The 10,714-nt window shown below is 39.8% G+C and overlaps 1 protein-coding gene and 2 long non-coding RNA genes across 3 annotated transcripts; 2 read left to right on the forward strand and 1 right to left on the reverse strand.

Moving 5' to 3' along the window:
• LOC133998117 (uncharacterized) lies at positions 1 to 1,115 on the forward strand. Its single transcript, XR_009927352.1, has 3 exons — positions 1 to 73; positions 344 to 571; positions 941 to 1,115. It is a non-coding gene; the product is annotated as an uncharacterized LOC133998117 (long non-coding RNA).
• A 1,648-nt stretch (positions 1,116 to 2,763) lies between these two features.
• On the forward strand, positions 2,764 to 4,066 carry LOC134000866 (uncharacterized). Its single transcript, XR_009927449.1, has 4 exons — positions 2,764 to 2,803; positions 2,881 to 2,968; positions 3,068 to 3,125; positions 3,309 to 4,066. It is a non-coding gene; the product is annotated as an uncharacterized LOC134000866 (long non-coding RNA).
• A 4,179-nt stretch (positions 4,067 to 8,245) lies between these two features.
• Positions 8,246 to 10,250, reverse strand: LOC133990059 (rho-related GTP-binding protein RhoU-like). Its single transcript, XM_062428243.1, has 4 exons — positions 9,980 to 10,250; positions 9,754 to 9,812; positions 9,556 to 9,585; positions 8,246 to 8,737 (listed from the first exon to the last, which is right to left on the reverse strand). Exons 1-4 carry the CDS (start codon positions 10,248 to 10,250, stop codon positions 8,246 to 8,248), a joined length of 852 nt encoding a protein of 283 aa, XP_062284227.1.
• Positions 10,251 to 10,714: the final 464 nt, after the last annotated feature.

Consider the following 10,714-nt stretch of genomic DNA (forward strand, 5'->3'; position numbering starts at 1 on the left):
TATCACTTCACATTCAAAACACAAAGCTTTGAATGGAGGAGTAGTTTACCTGGAACAACTCTGACTGTCACAGGTACTGATGAACACAAACACTGACACAGTACATTTAAATAAGCCGATTAGAAATGAATGGGGTGATGGGCTGAACTAATGGAGATTAATCTTATTTAATATCGATGGCGAATGAATGATTTTCATCATTTAGTGTACTAATTCATTTTAGGTCTTTATTAAATTATCCACCAGTTTAGTTGGTCACTTATATGAATTGTCATTTTAACTGTCCGCCTTTCGGTTAGTTATTTGTAATGTACAGACGATGTTTCTCTTTGTTTTCTCACAGAGCCAAATCTTCAAGTGCAGGTTAACAGAGTCAATCGGTATTCTTCCTGGGCAGAGCTGAAGTGTCACAGCAGCTGTCGTCTACCTGATCGTTCTTCCTTCATCTGGTACAAGAATGGACAGAAAATTCAGGATAAAACATCTTCTACTCATGAAGGGTACTTTACTTCTGCAGACAGCTCTTATTGTGCATTACAAGGATTTGAGCATCATCCTGCTCCTTCAGTGTGTGAGTTGACCTAACTATTGCTACTATTAAGTAATTAAACATTCAGTTCCTGCACCAGACCTGTGGTGACAGAGCTTTCTTCATAGCTGCCCCCTCCCTCTGAACTCTCTCCCCAAACACATCTGAGACTGTACTGACCTGTCTGTTGAAAACACTGATCAAAATTCTAACATTTTTAGATCTGATTTTAATGTGTGATTAATGTCATGTGTGACCTTGTACTTTTAGTGTTTTCTTTCTAAAGATCCTTTAAACTTATGTTCAGAGTCAATTAGTATCCTAAAAAGACATCTATAAACAAAATCTATTATTATTATTATTATTATTATTATTATTATAGCTGTGTTTTAAATTATTTTTATCTTTCAGGTGTCCATGGTCAATCCTGCAACAGAGTGATTTACACTGACAGAAGCATCTGTGCCTTCAGAGGCTCATCAGTGGACATTTCCTGCACATACAGCAGTTATGGATCTATCACATCATCATTCTGGTTCAGTCCTGATCGTAGTCGTCAGTGGCGGAATCCCTCACAGCCTGAGGACCTTAGTAAAGACTCCCAGTATACAGGTCGTGTTCAGCTCCTTAATACAGAGAGAGGACGTTCCACTCTGAGAATCTCTGACCTGAGAGAGAGCGATTCAGCCCAGTATCACTTCACATTCAACACAAGAAGCTTTGAATGGAGGAGTAGTTTACCTGGAACAACTCTGACTGTCACAGGTACTGATGAACACAAAGACTGACACAGTACATTTAAACAAGCTGTATATATTGTAGGCACTGTTGTCTTGAAAGAAGTTTTTATTGCTGGGGGGTAACTTTGAGACTGGGGCTGAGTCTGTGGCATTGAGCTGGGCCAAGCAGGACAGGAGAATGCTGAGGGGAGCAAGGCAGAGGGGAATCCAGAGATCAGCAAACAGACTGTGTGAATAGGTCTACAATCTTGTAATCAGATGTAGCCTGAACTAGGTATACATGCGGGACTAATCGTGATTGATAGCAGCTTGTGCCCTGACTCCTGGCCACATGTCCACTCTACTTTTTTTGTGTTTTTCTTTTTCTTCCCCCAAAGATCCAAATCTGCAAGTGATGGTGATTAGGTCAACAGTCCATGCTTCCTGGGCAGAGCTGAAGTGTCACAGCAGCTGTCGTCTACCTGATCGTTTTTCCTTCATCTGGTACAAGAATGGACAGAAAATTCAGGATGAAACATCTTCTACTTATAAAGGAAACGTTTCTCCTGCAGACAGCTATTCCTGTGCATTAAAGGGACTTGAGCATCATCCTGCTCCTTCAGTGTGTGAGTTTACCTAACTATGTCACTAACACAATGTCAAAATGTATCCAAGGTAACAGACAGTTGATTTTAATATGAGCAGCAATGAGGGAATCAACTTTCACTCCTCACTTTCTGTCAAACATTTGCTTCTTACATTGTGTCAGTTATTCCACTGTTGACCAACTATGTTTTCTCCTCCAGATGTTTCAAAGCTTCCCTCTGTGTCAGTAAGTCCCTCTGGTGAAATCATTGAGGGCAGTTCAGTGACTCTGACCTGTAGCAGTGATGCTAACCCAGCAGCTAAATACACCTGGTACAAGAAGAATGTAAATCCAGACCTTCAACCTCTCAGTAAAGAACCACAGCTATTCTTCAGCTCCATCCAGTCCTCTGACTCTGGAGAGTATTACTGTACAGCTGAGAACCAGCTGGGGAAGAGGACATCTGAATACATCTTTATTGATGTGAAATGTGAGTGAAACAGGTTATTTAAAAAGCAACATTCATCTCCTTAACCTTGTTAAAAAACTGGAAAGTATTTGTCTGATCGTGTATGTTTTCTTCAGTTCTGCCTGTTTCACATTCAGTCTGCTGCTGTAGTTCACTGAGCAGCTTCAATACAACATGTTGAACTAACGTTCAACCCTTCCTCATTTTATTGTTAATTCATATTGATATATTTCCTCCAGATCCTCCAAAGCTTCCCTCTGTGTCAGTGAGTCCCTCTGCTGAGATAGTGGAGGGCAGTTCAGTGACTCTAATCTGTAGCAGTGATGCTAACCCAGCAGCTAGTTACACCTGGTACAAGGAGAATGAAGACTCACCAAAAGCATCAGGACAGATCTTCACCATCACTGATGTCAGACCTGAACACAGTGGGAATTATTACTGTGAAGCCCAGAACAGAAGAGGACGTCATAACTCCACCTTACATCTGACTGCTGTGAAAGGTAAGGTATTCCTTTTCACCCTTACAGCACAAATCCTAGTTTGTTTACAATTAACAGTCATCTATCTCCATTTCTAGACAAAGTAACAACAAAAATGAACATCATCAGGTTGACTCTGGTGGTCCTGATGCTGATTCCCGTGCTTCTTTTAGGTCTGTGGATGAGGTAAAAAAAATCCATCAGTTCCATCACTGCTCTTTTTCATTAAAATACTTATTTCCCATCTTGAAGTCATTAATTGCATATTTACTTGATTTAATCCAGGAAGACGAAAACTCTTCTATCCACTACAGTACCGAATGACGTCATAGAGTGTATGGAGGTGAGGGGTTATTTTATTATTATTATTAGTATAATTATTATGATTGTTATTGCTTTGAATATGTGTTAACTGGATTTTTATACAAAATGACAACTGGAAAGAATTTTGCTTTAGATATTTCATGTACATTCTAGGATCAAATCTATGAACGATGTTCATTGAGTCTCTTTTTGTCCCCCCAAGAATGTCTCAACTTTGGAGGCACAGACAGCAGGCACCGAAGAGCAGGAAGACATGCTGTGAAGTCCAGTCACACTGAACTCAAAACAAGTTCTTACATAACATAAGTGTGTGTGGTAGTTTGTAGATTCACTGAAAGTAGAGGCGAGAGAGTTGGGTGACTTATTAAGATGGTGGAGAACAGAAGTTGTGTAATATGCAAGCTAACATTTGTCGTGGTTCCTTTTCATCTTCAAGCTTGAGTGACGTCACAAAACTTGTAATTTCACTTTTTTAATTTTCATCAAGTGACTTTCTGTCCAACTCAGTTGTAGACTACTTTGAGATGATAATATAGCATTCCTGTGATAAACATTGCTCAAGTGTATACATAAGCTTTTTAACATGCTTCTTAATATGCTAACATTAACATATATACATGCTACCAAACTTAATATGAGCACAGTTTAGATTGTATCCCTTTCTGAAGTAACTGGAGTATCACCCCTCTGGTTGCATTTTTCTGGTTTATGGACCAAATATGGTGTCACCCATGTCATTTATTGGATACTCCCCCTGCCTCCCTCCCTGTGTTGGATAATGACTGGCCTGAAGTCACATGACCAGATACCCAACCCACCCATCTTGGTAGATACATATCTGGCTGCACATAACTGGTAATATGTTATCTTTTCAATTTGTTTCTATTTAAATACTGCTTGTAATGTGCTTCATGAATACCTTGATGAAGGCCTCAAGCCAAAACACTTTGATCTATTAATAAAGTTGTTCTATAGCTACTACTAAGTGTTCCTGGAGCTGTTACTTTTTTGGGGACTTTTTTCCCTTCTCCATGCACCTTGAAAGTAGGGGAAGTTGTGCCAGTGACCTCTACCATGCTTCTACAACTAGCTTACATACAACATGTTACATCATTAACATCTCGGCTTGTTTAAAATCAACATGTTAAAATCATCCCTCAGTAGTTGATAGAGAGCAAAAACAGCACTAAAATAGAGTGAATATTTTACTTACATTCACCAGGTGGACAGACTCACGACTCTTAATGAATGATAATGTTCCGTAACTGCTAAGTAGAAATAAGCTGATGACAAGTTCAATACATCATCTTAAAAGACGTCAGTGTTGTGTTCACTACTTGTTTCTGCTGTCCCCAAGTGGTCATAAAGATCATTAAATGCAGGTTGCAACACTTGTGCCTTATTTCAGAAAATGTTACACATGGCTCATTAGGGGGAAATGTTCATGTCAAAAGACTGTCATAAAATATAAATTAATCTTATTTTCCACTTTCAATAAATCATTTTTTAAAACCCACATCAGTCCTGTTAATAACTATCAAATATTCATTCATTTGCAGGATTTTAACCCATCAAATGCCAGTTTGTTTACCTAATACAACTGCTTTTTAAATGCTCAAAGCTTAATAACTGATTGTAACTTATACGTTTGATATTATATCCTATTGAGTTTGACAACCTGTGCATGTGTGTGAGTGGATGCATGAATGAAAGTGGTTGCATGTGTGTTTGTGAGAGAGAGAGAGAGAGAGAGAGAGAGAGAGAGAGAGAGAGAGAGAGAGAGAGAGAGAGAGAGAGAGAGAGAGAGAGAGAGAGAGAGAGAGAGAGAGAGAGAGAGAGAGAGAGAGAGAGAAAAAAAAGCTATACATTATGTGCCTCACATTTATTTTTCACTACACACATACACACACCTTCATGCTTCATAAAACAGGACGAGCAGGACTGGGAAAAACTGCATTGTAATCTCCAATAGGCAAAATAGAGCTAAATGGCGCCATCTGGTGGCGAGAGAGAAAAACTACCATTTTGAAGCCAAATCTCCAAAATAACAAGCCAGAACGCAGTAATGCATGAAAGAGTCATATTTTGCAGTTTTCATTGGTTTTAATGGGGACATATGTGTCCCTAAGAATTTCTGTTTGACACGTTTTTTCTACACAGTGTATTATATAGCTATTATAAGTGATTTGGTTGAATTAGAAAATAAAAATAAAATAAAAATTTGGAAGAATTGATGCCATATGCCTGAACAAAGCCTAAAATTATCAGGAAAATGAAAAGACAAGGCCAAACGTAAACTTAAGACTGACGAAACAGGCCGACAGTTTAGACAGATCAAAGTTGAGCCAAGTCTGACAATGTAAAGCTGAGCCTGACAAGCGGAGTCTGAGATGTCTTACAATGAAAATAGAAAAAATAATTAGGTAAGTTATTCAAGTAGTAGTTTTTATTTTGCCTCTCTAAAAAAAACAACAACAAAGTGCATGGCCAACAAATGTGGCGTGTAATGAGCATTACAGCTTCACAAGGCTGCTTGATAAATGTGGCAACCCTGCCGAGCAGCCGTATGATTTATTAACACTCTCTGTGACTGAAAGGCTCGAGGTGATCTGCAGAGATGAATGAAGAGAAGCAACACCTGTCTGTGAAATCTGTCAAGCAGTCTGTGTCTCTGTGAGGGAATTTAGACCAGGTCAAAGGTCACCTGTTGAACCTACCTGAACTCTCCTAGCAGGTTTGGCCAGACAGGAGAGCCTGTTGTTGAAAATGACGATAAGTCACATAAAACCAAGGAAATTCATATAATACTATCTTTTTAAATGTTTAATCAAAACATCCTACATGCTTAGTCAATTAATTTAGTAATTGGATTGATTATAATGATCACTTTTAAATTGTGTTAATTATTTGTTTTTGTAACATGATGTCACATTGGTATTGAATGACTTGTTTCTATTTTGTAATATACTTCACAAAACATTAGCTCTCTTCACAATGATTTTAAGGGCTACTTCATGACATTATCTTGTGTCTGTTTAAAGCCAAACTGGTGTGTATATACATCATGAGTTACAGTACCTTGTATGATACAACCTATACACAAAGCACATATCTATTGTAATTAGATTAATTAATTTGATTTAAAAGTCTGTTATTGTTAACTTCATTAATGTGTCAACTGTCTTGAGATGATTCCTTTCAATTTCAGCTTTATTGAGCAGTTTTATTATCTGTAAAACTATTTGCAAGATAATTTGTACAAATAAATTACAGTAATACAATTCCTCTTACTTAATGTTTGCACAGAATAACTAGATACACCTTTAAAGGAGGAGGAATCTGCCTCTCCTGCTCTTCAAGGTGTGAGTTCTCCGTGAGGAGAGAATCAGGCTCCATATGCTGGTCTAATCCAGTCCAGGTGGTCCTGTCCGCTTTTATTAGCAGAGGCTACGGCCAGACCAGAGAAGCCTTCAGCCATCATCCATCAGGTCGACTCTGAATCAGAGAGGAAAGCCGAGCAAATTGATCTTGAGCTTACCAGGAGATTATGGGCAATTTACCTCTCTGCAGCTATGACTCCAATATTTATATTTAAAGAGGTAAAGATGCATTTTAAGCCTGTAGGTGCTTTTAAATGTTAGTCTGTGGTTGGGCTCTAATGTTAATTGCTCAGGATCTGAAAGCTGATGAGACAATCAATAGCTTTTGATCCCAAATAACCCTCCAACATGTTCTGTATTGTACGGAAACTTATAAAGAGCACTAAAGAAACAGGCAGATGCTGTTAAAGTATTTGCATGAAGTGTTTCTAATACATTTCCATGATATCTGAATCATTCATTGAAGACAAATAAAATTATCCTGTACACATTTGTTAAGAAATTTAATCAAGGCTTCTGAACATATTCCATGATCAGCAATGGCGATGAAAGTAACCATAAATATATATATATAAATAGATAAATAACCTACAAACTAACAGTTGAAGAAAGTACTAATCATGTTTGGGGTATAACAGTGACAAAGAGTAAATGTCCAGACACACATCAAGTTAAAATCAAGTTGAAATCTCCATCAACATACTTGTACATCGAACCAAACCTGGGTTTGATAGTATTTGTGGTGTTTGTTTTAACTTCCTGCGAGGCTCAGATTGGTGGGCGTTGACCATATCAGGACAAATTAGGAATGATTCAGGTGAGGCAGCGAACACACATTTTTCAAGTTTTCTGTGGTTTTGCTTCTTCACATTCCAGCAGTTGTAAAGTTAAAAAAGAAAAGAAGAAAAAAGAAACCAGGGGAGCTGACAAAGCAAAATACAGCTCTAGAAATGTGAAAAGGGATGAGGGGGATAATCCCAGCAAAGAAGTGCAAAGTTCATTTAATGTGCAAGCCGGGACTACATGCAGGACTGGCTGATAGTTTAGGAAAGTTTATTAATTCTCTGCACTTTTAAAGCATTATTTTGCACATCAACTTTTACACCCAAACAAACCAATAAACCTTCTCTTTGGACAAGACTCACAGCTACAGTAACAAAGCGATACTCAGCAGCCCAGCAACCACCACACGCCGCTGTTGGAGGTCACCGAGCAGCTGATTTTCGATGGTCGACTTTAGAAGCTTCTTCAATGGGGACTAATGCATGTTAACTCGATATAGAGATAAGGTATTACACTTCTGTTAAGTTGGGAGCTTGTGGGAGGAATAGTCAACACTGAAGCAGCACAGGCCAAGATATTATGAATTTTCGTCACTATAGTTGAGTCAAGCTCCAAAAAAAACTAAAAAACAACCTGGATCTTACAGTTTCCACAAAGCATCTTACTCTCAAATTCTACAATCTCTACTCTGTTATTGATGTAAGGTCTTTAGCAAATGAACAGCACTAAATGTAACAAATTCTTCAACCAGAGCCACAGTTTAAAATTGTTTTGGGATAAGTGTTCTCTGTCCTGTTCACACATTTCCTTTCAGTCTGAGGCTTTTAACTGGAAACCTTTGAGTCATAAACCTGCTTTTCTGAGCTCTTTCTGGTCCTGTTCGGTGATAATCCTTGCCCATCTGGCACCTTCTGTCAGCAAGTTAAAACAAAACAAGTTATTTGCAAACATTGTCTGACCCAGGTTTGAAATTGTGTCACTTGAATTCACAGCTCTGCTCTCCCACCAGACAGTTGATGTTCTTCCACCAAGTCTTAGAGAGGCTCTTGATCTTATCGGGCGTCTTCCTACTCAGAGTGAGCCTCTGTGGCTGCTGGACACTGCTACTGTCCGTCTGCTGGATGCTGGCCAAGATGGCTGAATCAAAAGTGTCCTTCAGGTTCTTCTGGGTCAGCGCAGAGCACTCAGCAAAGCTTACCGCCCCGAGCTCCTGGGCGAGTTGCTGGCCTTCCTCTGTGCCCACTGGTCGCTCCTGGTTCTGAGCCAGGTGGATCAGTACCTGGACATCCTCCCTCAGGTCCAGCTGGGTGCCAACTAGGATCAGGGGTGCACCAGGACAGTGCTGACGGATCTCAGGCACCCACCTGTTGATCAGGTTGCGGAAAGAGCAGGGCCGGACCACGCTGTAGCAGAGGAGGAAGACATCAGCGTTCTTGTAGCACAGCGGCCGGATGTGCTCCAGCTCGTCCTTTGTGGAGCAAAGAAACAGAGCAGCCACATCAGAATCAACTTAGCAACTGAAAGGATAACACTGGCATTGTTCTGCATATTTTTTTATTGACCAGAGACCACAAATCCCTTGAAATACCAAAACTAACAATGTGTTGGTACATCTCTCTGTGTTTAACGACTTCTCTGCTCTGTCTGTGGCAATCAGCCCCAAGCACACACTCCAACTGAAAATGTGAATCTTTGAAAACAACTCACAAATATATAGTTAATTTCTTTTTTTAAATAAAGGCTCAGTCATTTCCTAAAACAGCTGGTCACTACAGTTGTTAACTAACAGCAGGAAGTAGTTTGTTGGGGACTATTTGCAGTGTAGGATTAATGTATATTTGATCCTCTAGTTAGTAATGTATTTTTGACTTACACAATGTTAAAGTCATTAGTCTTGTAGATTTTATCCCATCTATGTATGAAAATACTCTACTTCAGCAGTTTGATATCATATTATAAATGGTAAAAGGAAATTTGAGACTATAATTGATAAATAAGGTGCATAGCTATACACTAAAATAAAAGAAGGTGAATGAGCACTGAGGTGACAGAGGGGACAAACGGTCTGAAATACAAACATTATTTATTCCTGCAGGGGGCGATGTTAACTGTGGAGTGACAGGACTACTCGGGACTGGGGGCAAATTACACTGAAAGGGGTCTTAAAGGATTTGAGTCAAGGACTAAAAGCAGACTGCAGGGGGCAACCAATACAAACAGAGCAAGGACTGCAAACTGTTAACTGTGGCACCAATTACTGACAAATATCGACAATTGATGACTTACATTGATTGATCCATCAACAAGCCCCCATTTCTATCGTGGCAAAGCAGGAGGAGAGAATTTGTTTTAAGTTAAAATAAAACTATGTGGTTAGATTCCTTGTAGCAGCCCAAATGAATGCTCATGTCAGCTGCCAACGTGTTCAGGTGAGTTCAGAGAAATAAATGCTGTCAAATTTGGAGAGGAGAAGGCGTAGCTCACCTGTCCAGCCATGTCACAGAGCTGCAGTCTCACTGGTTTTTCGTCGACTACAACCATCACTGAGAAGATAAGAACATACTCTATGTGTAAAAGCATTTTATTTAAAACATACACTTCATTAGCTTCTCTTTAAGGTAAAAAGTCATGTATGGACACGTTATATACTCATGTAACTGGCTTGACATTGGTAACCTAAGAAAACAGTTTCATGGATGTGAAAGATTACCAGTAAAGTTGTCAAACGCTGTCGGAACATATTCTGTCGGGTATCCATTAGTGGTGTAGCTGACGATGAGGCTGGTCTTGCCCACTGCTCCGTCTCCAACCAGGACGCAGTTTACCTTGCGCTCAGGTGCGGAGCCGGACCGCCTGCGCTTCACGTTCAGGGGGAAATCCCGGTTCTTCACGCGCCGAGACGGAACCGGAGGACAGTCGCTCCCACACACCGGGTCCGACACACGGCAGGGCTTCTGCTTCCCTATATCCTGAGGGAGCATGACTCTACCCAAACTTGACAATTACAGTTTTGTTGTTGTTGTGTGGTCTAACAGTTCAGAGTCGCTGACCCCTCCCTGTAATCTCCATCTTCTTGACAACTCTCGTTTTCTTTCTGCTGTTTGTTTTGGTTGTTAAATGCCAACTTAAAGCTCTAAACGATATTTAGATGTGTTTCATGTGAACACTGGCAGAGATTTGAAGCGCGCAGTGGCACAGCCGTTGGGTTTCTCCGCTCAGCAGGAGCTCCTAATTGGCATTCTCCCTACATCTGCTATGGTCGTGATTCCTAAGAGGCTTATCGAGCAGAGCACCATATGAAGCTGCAGAGCTTTCCAAGTGAAATGAACTAATCTCACTGGAAACATTTATCCCATGGAGTAAAATACACAGAAGGCCGCGTCTCTCTCTTTAGCCAATTTACACAGTTAAAAGAAGGAATTAAAACTCTAAATTTAGTAGATTT

This window comes from Scomber scombrus, chromosome 2 (assembly GCF_963691925.1).
Source record: "Scomber scombrus chromosome 2, fScoSco1.1, whole genome shotgun sequence".
In the NCBI taxonomy this organism is placed as follows: Eukaryota; Metazoa; Chordata; class Actinopteri; order Scombriformes; family Scombridae; genus Scomber; species Scomber scombrus.

Coding starts and splice junctions, on each gene's coding strand:
- LOC133990059 (XM_062428243.1), bottom strand. CDS start 10,250: ATGCTCCCTCAGGATATAGGGAAGCAGAAGCCCTGCCGTGTGTCGGAC. Junction 9,813..9,979: donor AGCGTTTGACAACTTTACTG/GTAATCTTTCAC, acceptor TTATCTTCTCAG/TGATGGTTGTAGTCGACGAA. Junction 8,738..9,555: donor TTGTTGATGGATCAATCAAT/GTAAGTCATCAA, acceptor TGCTCCACAAAG/GACGAGCTGGAGCACATCCG.